The sequence below is a fragment of the Podarcis liolepis genome (assembly GCF_965112155.1).
Source record: "Podarcis liolepis genome assembly, chromosome: 8".
Classification (NCBI taxonomy): domain Eukaryota; kingdom Metazoa; phylum Chordata; class Lepidosauria; order Squamata; family Lacertidae; genus Podarcis; species Podarcis liolepis.
The window spans coordinates 12000041-12016475 of NC_139560.1; the positions used below are offsets into that span (position 1 = coordinate 12000041).

Sequence of the window (16435 nt, forward strand, 5' to 3'; positions counted from 1 at the left end):
AGCACCAAGTGCGGCAGAATCGGTTGCACTGCCCAAAATCTGCCTCTGCTCAATGCTGCCAATCAAATTACGGAGCAGAAATGTACTGGGGTTTCCTCCCTCCTTGGTTTATTCAGTCTGGAACAGGTGAGGCTTACACAATTTGCACATAACAAAAGGCAATATTTAACTGGCCCGTTGAAGAAGAAGAAAAAACCTGAGGCCTTTTAAGGATGTACTGTGAGTGGAAGGACTGAAAGATAAAGGCACCCCTATCCCATTTCCATTCTGCCGCTGCGTTATCTCCTAAGGTAAATCTGTGAATTGACTTTGAAGAAGGGAATGGGGAAAAGGAAAAAGCCTCTTTAGCAGGGGCAACTTATAATGCTGTAAAATGGCAGGCAAGCAAAGGGTTAAATACCCTTCCCCTCTTCTGCCGCTTCTAGTTGCCTCCTCCTGGTGCTGTTTTTCCTGTTTAAAAGGGTCATGAGGCGACTGTTGCACATGCATATATGATGTGCTCTGACCCTAACGTACCGTGAACAGGGAACAAAAGGGCAAAACTGGGTGTTGCAGATTTATTAATTATTTCCTCCTTGTGTTATTTGTTTGTGGCATTTGTACCCCACCCTTTCAAACCCCCCCCCCAAAAAAGGCTCTCAGAGCAGCTTACGAGGATCAGCTGCAAGGCAGGCCCTGTCTTTAGGACTCACAATCATAAAAAGGCATGACACAGGAGAGGGGGGGACCCAGAAAGGGTGGGAGGAGAGAAAAGCAAGCTCAGTCACAAGTCCTTAAAGTTACAGTGGTACCTTGGGTTACAGACGCTTCAGGTTACAGGCGCTTCAGGTTACAGATTCCGCTAACCCAGAAATAGTACCTCAGGTTAAGATCTTTCCCTCAGGATGAGAACAGAAATTGTGTGGTGGTGGTGCGGCAGCAGCAGGAGGCCCCATTAGCTAAAGTGGTACCTCAGGTTAAGAACAGTTTCAGGTTAAGATCAGACCTCCAGAATGAATTAAGTTCTTAACCCAAGGTACCACTGTACAACCAATGTTGATGGTGGTTTTGGATGTCCTGCCCTCCAGAAGAGCAGTCTCTCCCCTGAAATACTCTCCCATTCCTGAGATCAGATCCAGGAGCACAGCTGATGACAACATCCAGGGCTGGAGAACAGGGCAGCTCTATCTGCAGTGGCGTTCTGTTCCTCATGCAGCTTCCTTCCTTCCTTCTAATATAGCATTTGCTGCTGAAAACGGCAGTGTCTAGTTTCCCCTGCTCTCCTCTCTGCAACGTATCATGAAACTTGCAACATACCGTGAAACTGGCCAGGTGATGTGATATCATCACCTCGCCTTACTAGCAGCAGCCAGTGACGTGGACTGGAGTCCAGAGAAACTCGCAGTGCGATGATGTCACTTTCCAGAAGGTGACTTACACTAGATGCTCTGTGGGATCAGCGAAACGGAATAGGGAGGAGAGATCGTGGTTTCTGCTGCAACACCTGCATCTCTCCTGCTAGGGATGGGTGACTCTGTCGATTTTAGTTTCTCATTTTCCCAATCTGAAATTCTCAGTTATCCATGTTTTCACATCGGTCTGCTTTAAAAGAACAAAAAGAGGCCATCACAAAAATACACTAGTACAGTCATACCTCGGGTTACAGATGCTTCAGGTTGCGTTTTTTTGGGTTATGGACCGCCAAAACCCAGAAGTACCAGAACGGGTTACTTCCGGGTTTCGGCGGTTGCATATGTGCAGAAGCGCTAAATCGCGCTGCAGGTTGCGGCCACTGAGGGTTGCGAACATGCATCCCACATGGATCACGTTCGCAACCCGAGCATCCACTGTATTTTAGTGTGACTTTCTCTGAATACACAAGTTTGAATGCAATTTTGCCTCATCAACACAATTTTGTAGATCAGCGTTCCCCAATACAAAATGTTGCATCCCTTAATATCCCTTAGCATCCCTTCATATGTGCATTGTTCTGCACGCTTTAGGATATGCTTTCTGCAGACGTTGCAAAATTTGGGGAACTGTAAATTTTGAAAGTTTCAGTTTGCATATTGTTCCGAAAGGGCAAATTAGGTAGCGGAGAACCTTTAAATGTAAACTGACTTGCGTTTTTCACCTTCCCTTTCTGCCTACTGCCTGTTAATCAGCCTGGATCCAGTATGGGGAACCTGTGAGCTGCCTGATGTTGTTAGACTCTTGCTCCCATCAATCCCAGCCAGCATGGTCCTCATGTTGTGGAAGAACATCTAGAGGGCATGCAAGGCTGTGATGCTAGAGCCATAAATGCACCTCATTGGGCAACCGGTGGACACTTCCTTCTTTTCAAACTGGTGCAACAGCAACATTGCACCTAATGACATCCTCAGATTTTCTCAGGTTGGATTGCACAGGCTTGGGGGCACCGTAAAAAGCTTCCCAGTCAGCACTTCCCCACAGCAAAGAGCTACTGCAGCCGAGGCTTATCTTGGCTTGATTTTCTTTTTACCCAGATCCTTTAAATCCTTGTTGTTCGGCTTAGCAAGGCTGGGTGCCTTCAGACCCCGCCCCCCCAACAATAAGGGATTGGAACAAATCTGCAAAGCAAATGTGGGTCAACCTGCTTAAAAAAAAATGTCTGGTGTGACAAAGGAAGAGAAAACCTCTTGGCATTTCATGATATGCCAGTGGTTGCTTTGACATTGGACCGATATGGCTGTTACACACACGAAAAGTGTGTATATACACACACACACACACACACACACACACACACACTGTGAGTGCTGGCGTTTCTTCCCTGCTTTCTGTTAAAAAAATATTCAGTCAAGATTAAGGCAAGGAACCAGCACGTTCACAAAGGCTACCTTCTCTGGTAGCCCACAAAACAAGTCACAAGGAGATACTTCAAACAGCAACAGCAAGTTTTTACCTGCTCGTTCTGACTTCTGACCCTTACCCATGGGGGAAAAGGGGATTCCAGGCCTTGCTTCACCTCGGATGTTTCCTCCTCTACCATTTAAGTTCCTGCATATTTAAAGCATATGCATTTAAGCATGCACCTAACATGTGGACGGGGGTCAGGTGCATGTAGTATTTTAAAGTTGTCTGCTCCCAGACGACACTGGAATTCCCTCCATGGAGATGTCAAACTGGTTCCCTCCTTGTTGTCCCTCCTCTGGCAGGTGAATACCTTCTTGTCCCAACAAGGCTTTGGGGGAACTGGGTGCTTTTAATGAAAGGGCTGGTGCCATGCTGTTTTCGATTATTATATGTACGGTTTTAGCAGTTTATCTGTTTATATAGCAATAGATTTTATACACGTGGTCACTCAACTGCTCCCATAGGTGGAACTGGGACTCCTGCAGGTGCCACACATTCATAGAATCATAGAATCATAGAGTTGGAAGAGACCACAAGGGCCATCGAGTCCAACCCCCTGCCAAGCAGGAAACACCATCAGAGCACTCCTGACATATGGTTGTCAAGCCTCTGCTTAAAGACCTCCAAAGTAGGAGACTCCACCACACTCCTTGGCAGCAAATTCCACTGTCGAACAGCTCTTACTGTCAGGAAGTTCTTCCTAATGTTTAGGTGGAATCTTCTTTCTTGTAGTTTGGATCCATTGCTCCGTGTCCGCTTCTCTGGAGCAGCAGAAAACAACCTTTCTCCTTCCTCTATGTGACATCCTTTTATATATTTGAACATGGCTATCATATCACCCCTTAACCTCCTCTTCTCCAGGCTAAACATGCCCAGCTCCCTTAGCCGTTCCTCATAAGGCATCGTTTCCAGGCCTTTGACCATTTTGGTTGCCCTCCTCTGGACACGTTCCAGTTTGCCAGTGTCCTTCTTGAATTGTGGTGCCCAGAACTTCGTAAGAACTCAACCTTTAAGCGTGGAAGCAGCTACACTTCGGAACTCCCTGCCTGTTGAGGTCCATCAGGCTCCTTCACTTCAATCTTTTCGGCGCCTGCGAAAAACACCCCCGTTTTTAGGCGAGCGTACCCAGGTGCTTAGAAACCTGGGGTTAACTTTAATCTGTTTTAGTGCTTGTTGTTTTATAAGTGTGTTTTTAAAGTATAGTTGTGAATTTTTCTCGATGTCATTGCCTTATCCTTTTGTAAACTGCTCTTAAAAAAAACCCAAAACCAATCAGGCGGTGTACAAATTTTATAAAAAAATTATAAAATATAGAGAGAGTTCTGACTTCATCAGAGTGTAATTGCCTTTTTCCTATGTTTTTTTTTTTAGCAATTCTCATTTTTATCCGTAAGCCGCCTTGATGCCCTGTCAGGGCGGAAAGTCGGGCTAAATAAATAAACAACTTCTTCTTCTTCTTCTTCTATTAGAGGCTCCCTGCGTGTTTCTGCATGAAACATCAGCCTCCGCCGCAAGCTGCCTCAGCTGCGCGCGCTCACCCTACGGAGAGAGAGAGAGAGAGAGAGAGAGAGAGAGAGAGAGAGAGAGAGAGAGAGAGAGGAGAGCCATTGCGTACGCTTAGGCGCGTGCGCAGGGCTACTTCCTTGTTTTCCTCACGTGACAAGCCTCCTACTGAGAGAGAGAGAGAGAGGCGGATGGTTGGTGGTAGGCGGAGCCAGCGCGGGAGAAGGGGGGGCAGCGTAAGGGGCGATTGGTCCGTTCGACGGGTGATTGAAAAGCGGGCTGCGGTGGGTCGGACCGGTCGGGCGAGCGGCGCGTGCCTCTTTCCCCCCTCCCTCCCTCTCTCTCTCTCTCACACACACAAAACCGTCAGGCGCGAGGGCGTGTGCGCGCGCACTCTCTCCCCTCCTCCTCCGTCCTTCCTTCACTCTCTCCCTCTCTCGCGCGCGCTCCCGCCCCGGGAGGAGGAGGAGGCGGGAGGAGGCGGCTGCAGGAGCCTGCGCGAGAGCGAGCTGCGCGGAGGGAGGAGGAGGAGGAGGAGGACGCGCGTCCAGCAGGCAGGCAGGCAGGCAGTCCAGGCTGGCGGGCGGAGAGCGGCTCGGCTCCCTCCTCACGTCTCGTCTTCCCGGGGACTTGGACCTGGACCCCCACAGCCGCTGCCGCCGCCTCTGCCCTCCGCCTTCCTTCTCCTCGCCGCCGCCGCTCCTCCGCCTCCCCGCGCCGACCCTTCCCTCCTCCTCCCGCCCCCCAACTCCGGCTTGGGGAGGGGGGGCTCTCCGCCGAGAAGGGAGGGGGGCCGCCTGCGCAAGTTAGTAGCCCTCTGAGGAGAAATGGGGGGGGGGGACTGAGGGAGGAGGAGAAGGAAGGGGGTTTTCCGCCTCTCTTTTTATCATTAGTATATTTTTTGGCGGGGAATGACTCCCCCCCCCCACTCACGCCACAAACACTCCCCCCCCCCACTTCACTCTTGAGGGGAAGCTTTGTGGTTGTGGGTTTTTGTGTTTGTGCGTTAGGTTCACTGAAGGCGCTTTTCTGCCCACTTTCCATCTATTTTGGGGGGTGGTGGTGTTTTTTTATGGGGGGGAGGGAAATAAGACCTGGGAGAGGGAACAGCCCCCTTTTTTTCCTGAGGGAGATGTCAAGAGGATGTCTCTATCCCACCCCACCCCCTGCACCAAAAAAGAGAGAAGATAATATGAATACGGACTTGGGGAGTTAAGCTTTCCTGGGGTGGGTGGTGGTTGCTTTTTTTAATGGGGGGACTGTGGTTTCCCTCCCCCCCTTCTCCATTCACTTTCCTGCTAGGAAAAAGAAAGATCTGGTCAGGAATTTCGCTTTCTGAAAGGCAATAAGAAGGAGAGAGGGTGTTACAACAGAGAAGGCTCGGATGCTGTGGTTCAAAAGGCTCAAAAGGCTCTCTGAGGTTCCAGAAGATGCACCCTCTTATTTATTTATTTTTAAAAAATAAGGAATGGGCAAAACAATTGAAGAAGATCCCTTACAAAGTGTAACAAGAGTACGCCGGTGTTTGCAGCTTGGAAGCCCACTCTTTTGGGATCTGGTGTGGAGATGGTTGGTGGTCTAACCTTGGGATTGCCAGTCTGCACCCCTCTCCTCCTTCCCCACCCCTCACCCCCGAGCGGGCACTAATGTAGCCTTTAGGATAATCTTGAGGATGAGTCAACTGGATACCCTGTTTTCTTAAGTGGGAGAATCGAAGGAAGTCTCGAACTGTGGAGGAAAAGAAGAGGCACCAAGGAGATGGGATCTATGAGGCAGGGTTCCCCATGGAAATGCTCTGTAAGGAACTGAGGTGGAGGGACACCCATCCTTTCTTCCTTCAAAATAAGACATCTTCGAAAGAAGTGAGCCTAGTGATGATGGGGGCAGAGACAGGCATCTCCTGTCATCCCACCCACCCCCCTCTACAGAAGCAGGCTGTGAACTCTATTCCCAAAAGGGTGCAGTCAGAAGAGACACTAGGTGCAGAAAGGGGTGGTGGTGCGGATTACTTACACGCCTCCCTCAGCTAAAGCTTCTTTGCCCTGTCTTGTGTTTAATGCTCAGTCTCTCCTTGTCTCTTCTTTCCTTGTCTGTGTTCATCTGTTTCTGCTGGGCAGGATCATGCCGGACCAGATCACTGTGTCGGAGTTTATTGCTGAGACCACAGAGGATTACAATTCCCCAACCACATCCAGCTTTACTACCCGGCTACAGAACTGCAGGAATACTGTCACGCTGCTGGAAGAGGTAAATAAACACTTGTCACCTTTGCTTTCTGTGTATGGTTGCATGGAGAAGCCAGTTGACATGCATACCGCCCTGCTTTCTTCATGACTATAGCGTGGATGCTCTTGGGTGATGATTGCACACAGTGCTCATGTCTATGAATTCCAAGGGTTTTGGTGTTAAATGAGGTTGAATATTGTCTTTTCTGTGTCTTGTTATCCCGTGTTGCTTTCCTGATGTCAGTAGTGTTGACTGCAGCAGGATTGTTTGATGACATGATTTATGCAGAGCAAACGGTTAGACAGAATGAATGAAGCTTGATGTGTCTTTGGCACAGATGAAGCAGTGGATAATTGGTGGCAAGGACAAGCTGTAGAGGAGATTTCTTTGAAATGGGAGATTGGTGACAAACATTTTGGGCTATGATGTTGAAAGGGGAGGAATGCAATGCAAAATGATGCAGTCATGCCGTCTCTTGGATGGTAGAGCAGCTCTGCACAGCCTGATTCATGTCACCCATCTCAATATTAGCAGTTGCATGTAATTTTCAGTCTAAGTCAGGCAACATACCTATATAGTTCCTAATATTTTTGAATATTGTACTTGATGTGGGATGCACTGTTATTTAAAAATCTGACATTGAATTTTGTTTGCGTGGTGATTAAAAAGCTTGTGGAGATCACAGCAAGGTTAAAATTGGATTTTCATATCATGGTCCACATGGCTTCTTAAACCAAGTCTTGGGTTTCCAGTTACCTTATTTTTCAAAAGGTGTTGTTCATATTATAATGGTTTTGTGCATATTGTAACAGGCAAGATAAACTAGCTTTATTGAAATTGCAGAAGAGCTTTCTTTCACACATTCACAATAAAATTGTACTGATCAAGTTTGTGCTCTGGGGGACGCAAAATGCCATTCCAAAAGATTAGTTATAATTACTTCCTTGTTGAAAGTAATCTTGTATATTAACAGCCTGAGTGCTACTAAGTAATTGGATAATAGAATTGGAGGATAAGACCAGTTGTTTGTGAATATCTTGTTTTGAAGTGACATTGATTCAAGCTTGCAGATTTGCCACACTGTTGGTTTGTAGTTGCCCCTGTAACTCTCAAGTAAAATTTCTCCCAGTACTGTATGTAGTTAAACATTGCTGTCAGCTGTTCATGTGACTCCAGAGAGCACTGAGATGGGATGCTACTGCATCTGGTTGTGGAAACAATGGTGACCTCTTCTGTCTAAAGTGTTGCTGGCCCTTGGAAGTCAGAAAGCTATCTATAAGCTCATATGGCATTGCCTAGTGCTAGGCAGTTTAGGACTGTCTGCTTTCATATCAGACTATGTGCCTATACTTCAGGCTTTCTTGTTCTTTAAAGAGTTGATAAACATATAGACAGAAGGAAGTCAGAGCTTTGCTTGCAGCCTGACAATCACTGCTGGTATCTCCCTCTGGCTTTCAGATCCAAGAAAGGGACAGGGAAATGTGCTCCGTACAACACACAAATAAGCACAAAAAATATATTTTCAGGGTCCAGGTGAAGAGATGGGAGGGATCTTGACAACTGAGTGCTGTGCTGAGCAGTCACTAATTTCACTCTGGCGTTCATTTTGAACAGACATATAACTTTGAAATACTAGTACTGGAGCTTCTAAAACAACATGTTGGTAAAAGAAAACTGGCAATACAGTCTCTCTGTCTTATATGTAGTCTGGCTGCATAAACTGGTAATCCGTTGAAAACTTGTGTTCCGTTTAAGTTTTTCCTAGGCCATTATGCTGAGTGGAGGAAGCAGGCTACTAACTTGTATCAGAATGTCGTTCAAAAATATGTATTTTTTCAGCGCTGCAGTCCTTAACACACTTAGTGAGGAACAAGTTGGGTCCACTATGTCCAGCATGTATTCAGATGTTGGAGAATTTTCAAAACAATGAATCCAGGGAAGTGTTTTTAGTGGGGAAACTGCTGCAAGTGAGAATGTTCAAAAAGGTTGTTAATCCACAGTAGGAGGACTAGGCCAGTAGGGATCAGCCTGTTTTTGTTCGGTACCCTTCCAAAAGTAATTTAATCCCTTTCCTTTCTTTAGTAAGCCATTGAATCAGTGAGAATGTGACAAAATATCATTTTTATTTTGTTTCCACATTCCTTTATTCTAGCCAACAAGACATCACAGAGATGAATTCCTCATTTTCATGTCATAACAAATGGAACAAATTCATGAGGGGGAAAGGAAGTGATGGAATTCATTGGCTTTATTGATTATAGTTTCCTCCTCTTTTTCCAAGTAGCAAGCCAGATTGCTGATTATTCAGGCTTTATGCTCACTTCCTTATGACTTTATATAATGCTAAGTATAATGCATCTTGCCTTGCTGGAGGAAGCAATCCTTGGAATGGTCTTTTAAAGACTGTATTCAGTGAAAATGCTGGACAATATATTTCTATCAAATGGCTGCAGCAGTCAAAATCCCCCCTGGCAGGTTTTTAGAAGGGAGCCTGTTAATAAAGTACTAGCATCTTTCAGAAAAGAAACATCAGAGATCAAGTTCCTGAAGAGCTCTTGTATAGCCAACTGGAAGCATACTTGAAAAAGCCTGTATCCAGTGTTCAGTCTTTTTTAAAGCGGAAAGAAAGTAACACACAGTTGGGTCAGGAAAAGGTCAAATTTGTAGAATAATCAGAGGTATTTTTTATCATTGCTCGTATCATCAACTGTTTTTATTTTATGGAATGCTGATGAGCTGTAAATGCTCATGGGTGTAGCATAAAGTAAATACAGTATAAAATAGTAAAGGGAGGTAATTTTGCAAACGTGTCTACCTTCTGCTTATCAAAGAGGAAGAACAGCCATTAACTGGCATTCTGTTGCACTGTTGGAGTATCAAATACCTGCTCCAGAAGGAATGGAGAACCTCAGCCTTGGGGACCAATGGGCCCTCAGAGCATCTCTGTCTACCCCTTGGAACTCTCTCTGAGCCATACCTCTCACTGGCCCTGCTTTGCACCCTCTGGAATATGTCCCTGAACTGTGATAATGTTTCATGCTTGCCTGGAAAGGAGGGTAGAGAGGGAAATGTGAATGTGAACAATCTTTTTTACTGTACCAAAGGTAAAATTCCCATTTATTGCTCTGCTTATTTATTACCTCTGTCATGCGATCCGAGGAAGGAAGTGTGGCCATTGGGCTGAAAAAGATTCCCTACCTCTGTGCTGCAGTTTTTGAACAGAAGTAATTTTAAGTCTGGATGGCAGGGAAATGTTTTATTACGTGGAAGTTTTGCCTTCAAGATTTGATCCCATCATCTTAAATAGTTAATAGAGTATAATGTTTGAACAAATGGCAGTTCTATTGGCATGGCAGTGTGGTTCTGGGATGAATGTCAGCATAGACAGTTCTCAAATTAGAATCTGCATGCCGTTTCTCCAGGTTCTTCCTTGAATTACTGTGGCAGTACTGGCTGGTCGAAGGACTCCTCTGCTACTATGGATATGCAGTTAATTGTGCAAGGATAAAGTTATAAACTGATTTCCAGCAAAGTGGTTTTATAGTCTATTTTCCCTTGATGCTCAAGCCTGGGGGTTCTCTCTGTGTGCACATCTGCTGCTAAAACAGACGTCCAAGGACTGCTCCTTACTAACCAGAATATATTGCACATAAGACCACTAACAGTGGATAGACCATTTTGGGTAACTTTTTGTGTGTGAGAAGGGAAAATCACCTGACTGAACTTAGATGTGGGGTAGGAGTTCATTTAGAAAGGATAAAAGGAATTGCAATTTAAGTTGACTTTGGGAAGGTAACTGCGTACTATTAGCTTGGATAAAATAAAAGCCTACTCCACACAATATCTAATCACAGCTGTTCGACAGTGGAATATACTCCCACAAGAGGTGGTGGACTCTCCTTCCTTGGAGGTTTTTAAGCAGCGGTTGGATGGCTTTGTGTCATGGATGCTTTAGCTGTGATTCCTGCATTGCAGGGGGTTGGACTAGGTGACCCTTGGGTCCCTTCCAACTAAGATTCTGTGAAAGCCTCTGTGAAACCTGTATTTATTCTATGAGCACTCTCAACACATAGGGAAGTTCATACAGGAGAAGGCATTCTTTGAGAAATGAGTCCAAGCCATTTAATACGTTAAAGAGTATAATTGGAACCTTGAATTGAGCCTGGGAGCCAAGGCAGACGCTACAGTTGAGCTGGGATCACTGAAATGTGCTTCCTGTAGTTAGTCAGTAGGGCTTGACAAGCATCTGCATTTTGTACCAGCTGAAGCTCCTCCAGGGGCAGCCTCATGTAGAGTTTAGTAAAATAATCCATTCCAAGGTGTGTCCCGTGTATGAATGGTGGTGGACTGATCCTGATAGTTGAGGAGATGTAGTAGACAATTTATCAAATGTAAGTGATAAAAAATATTCCTTTCTGCTGCAGGCTGAATTTCTGACTGTGGAAAACCTTAACCCCATCAGATTTAGGTGGTTTCCTTCTCCTTTAGATATCCCCTTTTTTCCTTGCTTCCTTATTTTTCACTGAGTGCATTTTCTGTTACATTTTCAAACTTATATATGCTTCTTTAATAGGTGCCGAAATACTTTTTTTAAAAAAACAACAACACCCATGTAAAAATAGGGTCCTTGGGGAATCTTAATAAATTTGGAAATGTCTAAGGAGCGTCTCCACCCCCATCGTTCTACCCGGACACTGAGGTCCAGCACCGACGGCCTTCTGGCGGTTCCCTCACTGCAAGAAGCCAAGTTACAGGGAACCAGGCAGAGGGCCTTCTCGGTAGTGGCGCCCGCCCTGTGGAACGCCCTCCCACCAGATGTCAAAGAGAACAACAACTTCCAGGCTTTTAGAAGACATCTGAAGGCAGCCCTGTTTCGGGAAGCTTTTAATGTTTGATGTATTATAGTATTTTAATATTCTTTTGGAAGCCGCCCAGAGTGGCTGGGGAAGCCCAGCCAGATGGGCGGGGTATAAATAATAAATTATTATTATTATTATTATTATTATTATTATTATTATTATTATTATTACTAAGGCAAGCTGCAGGCAGTATTAATCTACCTGGGTTCTAAAGTGTACTGTATTATTTTTACCAATAAACGAAGGTTACATGATAATCTTTACTAAAGCTAAAATAATGGGATTATTTCTGTATTTTATGTCCTTGCTGATTTATTTCAATAATAATTCAACAAAGGTCTTATTGCTCTTCTTGTATTGCATTTTTTTTCTTGCTTAAAATATATATTGAAATTTGATAGAGGCACACAGCCACACCCTACACATTACAGTGGTGCCCCGCAAGACGAATGCCTCGCAAGACGGAAAACTCGCTAGACGAAAGAGTTTTCCGTTTTGGAGGTGCTTTGCAAAACGAATTTCCTATGGGCTTGCTTCGCAAGACGACACTGTCTTGCGAGTTCCTGCTGGTTTTTTTTCCTCCCCCCCCCTTTTTCTAAGCCGCTAAGCTGCTTATCAGCTGATCCGATCAGCAGATAAGCCGCTAATCCGCTAATCCTTCAATGGGCTTGCTTCGCAAAACGAAAAAACCGCTAGACGAAAAGAATCACAGAACGGATTCTTTTCGTCTTGCGAGGCACCACTGTAGTTCTGTTCTGTTCTTTCATCTGGTTTAATTATTTTGCTACATGCCTATACCACTCAAAACATAAAATGTAATGGCCCCTTTATTTTTCACTTACCACTGGATATACATTTATGATTTGTGTCTGTAAAGTGCACTACAGTGGTACCAAGGGTTACAGACGCTTCAGGTTACAGATGCTTCTGGTTACAGACTCCGCTAACTCAGAAATAGTACCTTGGGTTAAGAACTTTGCTTCAGGATGAGAACAGAAATCGTGCAGCAGTGACGCAGCGCGTACCTAAAGTGGTACCTCAGGTTAAGAACAGTTTCAGGTTAAGAATGGACCTCCGGAATGAATTAAGTTCCTAATCAGAGGTACCACTGTACTGCAGTCAGTGAAATAGAATAAGAGAGTTCTAGTTAAAACAACTCTGAGCATATTGTTATTCCTAGCAATCTATTATCAGATTATTTAATTTGACAGTTATAAAATATTCTGGCTATTGCTTCCAGAGCACACCAAAACCTAGTTAGTCCATTATTTCACACAGTGGCCAGCCAGGTGCCTCTGGAAAGTCTGCCTATAGGTCTAAGGGCTGTAGCCCTCTTCTGCTATTGTTCCATAGCCACTCTGTTCTAACTCTTCTGCCAGTCTGCTTCATCGAATGGCTGTGGGTTCCAATACAGGGAGAAATGCAGGGTTCTAATAGAGGAAGAAAAACATTTTGCTAAATCATTTTGTTGCCTGTTCTCCCAGCTGAGATATATATTTATGGAGCTATTCACAACCCCTATTAACCACCTTAATATATAGTTTATATGTGTAAGATCTTCAGCATGTTTTAAAGCACAAAAGCAGGAATATTGCTTATTTGTGTCTTCTATAATAGCTGAGGGCATAACATTTAAGAGTTTTGGTAAAGGAAATCCTATCTCTGAATTTCTGCATGTCCTTTAAGCAGCAAGGTAGGACAAAAGAATGCAAAGGGGACATTTCCTACACAACAGCTGACTTTTAGAAACTGATATAGGGAGCAATCCTATGCATGTGAAGCTGCTATAAAGCAACCTGGTGTAAAGTTACACCAGATGCAAACTCTGTTCTGCAGCAAGGCTGCTGCTCTGCTGAAGCCTAACAGAAGGAAAACAAGCCTGTAAAATAGTATTCTGTGCCGGGTTGTCAGGTCACATGACCAAGCTGAATGGACTTGGGATCTAGCCAAGTCCCCCTCTCTGATCACGCACCTGCTGCCGCTGCCACCCCTTTAAGGGAGCATACACCAGCCTCTGTTCAGCCAGGATAAGCAAGATACTGTATTCTGGTGTATCTTTGGCTGAGCCAAGGTTGGGGACTTAACATTGGCTGAGCCACGGAACTTTGAGCTGAATTGGGAGTTCTGCTGCATTCTTACCTTTGTAGAAGCTGTGTTGGGTCATCTTCAACTAGACCTGTTCATCTATATGTATCATAACATTGTATTTAATAACACTTTCCACCAATTAGCCAGGAAGTGACATTAAGCTAACTGGCTTGTATTTCTCTGGATCCCTTGTTAAATTGGCTGCTTTCCAGTTCCTTGGAGACTGATGTTAGAAGATCAGTAATTTCATATTTCAGTTCTTTAAACTCTTGGGTGGATACCATCTGGCTCTAGTGACTTGTTAACTGTCATTTTGTTGATAGGTCCTGGAATTTCCAATCTCTGTCACCACAGTTTGGCTCAGTTGTTCAGAATTTGTTCTTCAATATGTCCTGTTGGGCACAGGTATAAAGTATATGTGTAGAATTATATATATTACCTTTCTATATAATACCGTACAGGTAAGTCAGTCCTGTTCAGTAGAGAGAGCTCAGGGTGGCTTTCCTTAAAAGATTTTCACCACACTAGAGTTAAGGCCAGGAACATAGGTTTAAATATTCACCATGTTCTGCAGCAAACTGCTGGCATGAACTTAATACAGTATGCAGTGTGGAGTGCTGAGGGAGTAGGAAACACAGATGCAAGCTCTTGGTTACAATTTCATCTAATGACATGAGTAAAAAAAGGTGTCAAAAGTTGCTGGGCTCTGCTGTGTTAATGGAGTGGTCCTGTGTCTCTTTTCTTTGATTCAGCTGGATAGAGCAGCTGTTGCCAGGTTGATGAATGGAGGTGCTTGGCTTCTTGACAGAGCTGTTGCTGGATGCCTTTAAAAAATAGTTATGTTAAGACGAAGATCAACTTTTGGAACAACAGTGTTAAGCCAATATAATGTAGTGGTTAGAGCATTGGACTAAGGCCTGGGAGGCTGGGGTTCTAATCCCCACTCAGCCATGAAGCTCACCTTGGGCCCATCACTGTCTGTTAGCTTAACCCTAACCTATGGTACAGGGTTGTTGTGAGGATACGTTGGGGAGAAGGAGAACTATGTCTGCCACCTTGAGCTTGTAAAAAGATAGGTGAGATATAAATGTAATAAGTTTATAACAAGACATGGTTTACCAAACCTTATACCACAATTTAAAGTACACTTGAATGTATATTAACTTGCAGTCCATTGGAGTTCATTAAAATACAGTGAATTTAGAACAAAAACTGTTGTGATGCAGTATGTGTGGGGTTGCCCTTGAAAAGAGTCTGGAAGCTCTTACTGGCCCAAAATGTCATTGTCATGGTTGACAGGAGCTGGCAGAACTCCAGTTTTGCACTATCTCCTTTGGTTGTCTTTCTGGGCCCAGTTTATTGAAGTGTGTGTTCTTAACTTTTAAGCTTCAAATGGCCTGAGGCCTTGGGGGCTTGAAAATCGCATTCTCCTCTGTGTTCTCTCCTGTAGGCATTGTTCAGTATCTGCGGCCCTGCTCCATGTTCCCTTGCTTGCTGGAGCTCAGCCACTGGCAGCAAGAGATGGAGTTGTTTCAGTCTTCCCATAGGGGCCTAAGAAAATGTGGAAATTTCAGAAGGCTTTTGGTGGTGGATAAGTGTTGATTCAGATTTTTCTGATTTCTTGTTTTGTCTTTCATCTGCTCTGGACATGGTTTATTGCTCTTATGTTTGGATTTTTTTGGAATGTTTCAGTTATATGATTAGTTGCCTTTTGTTTCTTACAAAAGAAAAGTGGGGTTATTAACTCAAGTATATTTCAGAACGGAGCCCTTGATTAGTAAATATATTGAGGGCTACAGTTAAGAAGAAAATGCTTATAGTGATAAAAATATTTTCAAAATCGTTTATTGAGCATTTGACAGCATTCATTTCATGGTATTCAATTTGAAGTTTTTCATTTTGCTTCTGTGGATTACCTAGTGCCAACTGAAAAGTGAAAGAAAGGGGAAGAGTTAAACTGCTTATGCATGCTTGAGAATTCAGTGTCAGTATAATGCCTCCCCAAACTTACTTTGTATTTATGATACAACAATCTCTGCATTCCATATTCTAACATAGGGAAGCATTTTTCTTTGTTGGACTGCATGCAAGTTGTGGAGTCAAAATTGGGACCCCCCCCCCCTTCCTTGCTCAGTGGGCTGTCAGGAAGGGAGATTACTCTCACCAGATACTTAAACTGATTGGTGGCAGAAGGCTTTTCTCATTGGAGATTGCTGCTCCCTCCACTGATCCATCTATGTTGGCTGCCCCTCCTGCCCCCACACCTGCAAGACATTAAGGCGAGGGCAACGTGTAACCCACCCCATTCTAAAAAGTGACATCTTCTGCAATCATAGCAATAAAATAAACACTCGGTAGTGAGTTGAATGAATATTTTTATGGCGATGAACAAGGTTGTTAGATTTAAAAGTAATGCATTCTCTGTGTACTAGAACGTGTGCAGTAAGGTTAATGCAATACCACTGGAGAGCTTCAGCACAAGTTACTCTTAGGTGTAATTAATGCTTTTGAATAAATATCAGTAGTAAGTGTCATTGTATTGTACGCATTGAAACTAAATGCAGAATAAGAATATGAACATCAGTACTTCATAAGTTTAGTGATTTTTATTCAGGGGGCTTCCACCCTGCTAATGGATATGTTAATGTTGGAGACCTATTGTGCAGTAAGGTAAAGGTAAAGGACCCCTGGATGATTAAGTCCAGTCAAAGGAAACTATGGGGTGCGGTGCTCGTCTTGCTTCAGGCCAAGGGAGTCAGTGTTTGTCCACAGACAGCTTTCTGAGTCATGTGTCCAGCATGACTAAACCGCTTCTGGCGCAACGGAACACTGTGACAGAAACCAGAGTGCACAGAAATGCCGTTCACCTTCCTGCTGCAGCGATACCTATTTATCTGCTTGTA

The 16435-nt window shown here is 44.3% G+C and overlaps 1 protein-coding gene across 5 annotated transcripts in view; it reads left to right on the forward strand.

The window, feature by feature from the left end:
• Window positions 1-16435, forward strand: part of ASAP1 (ArfGAP with SH3 domain, ankyrin repeat and PH domain 1) — a 143107-nt gene that overhangs the window by 53690 nt on the left and 72982 nt on the right. For 4 of the 5 annotated variants that reach the window (XM_083516604.1, XM_083516601.1, XM_083516605.1 and 1 more), the window contains exon 3: window positions 6477-6606. In XM_083516604.1, coding sequence (XP_083372730.1) covers window positions 6477-6606 — 130 coding nt within the window. Of the gene's footprint in view, window positions 1-4715; window positions 5165-6476; window positions 6607-16435 lie in introns of those variants that run through there. The other variant, XM_083516603.1, reaches the window with a different exon arrangement.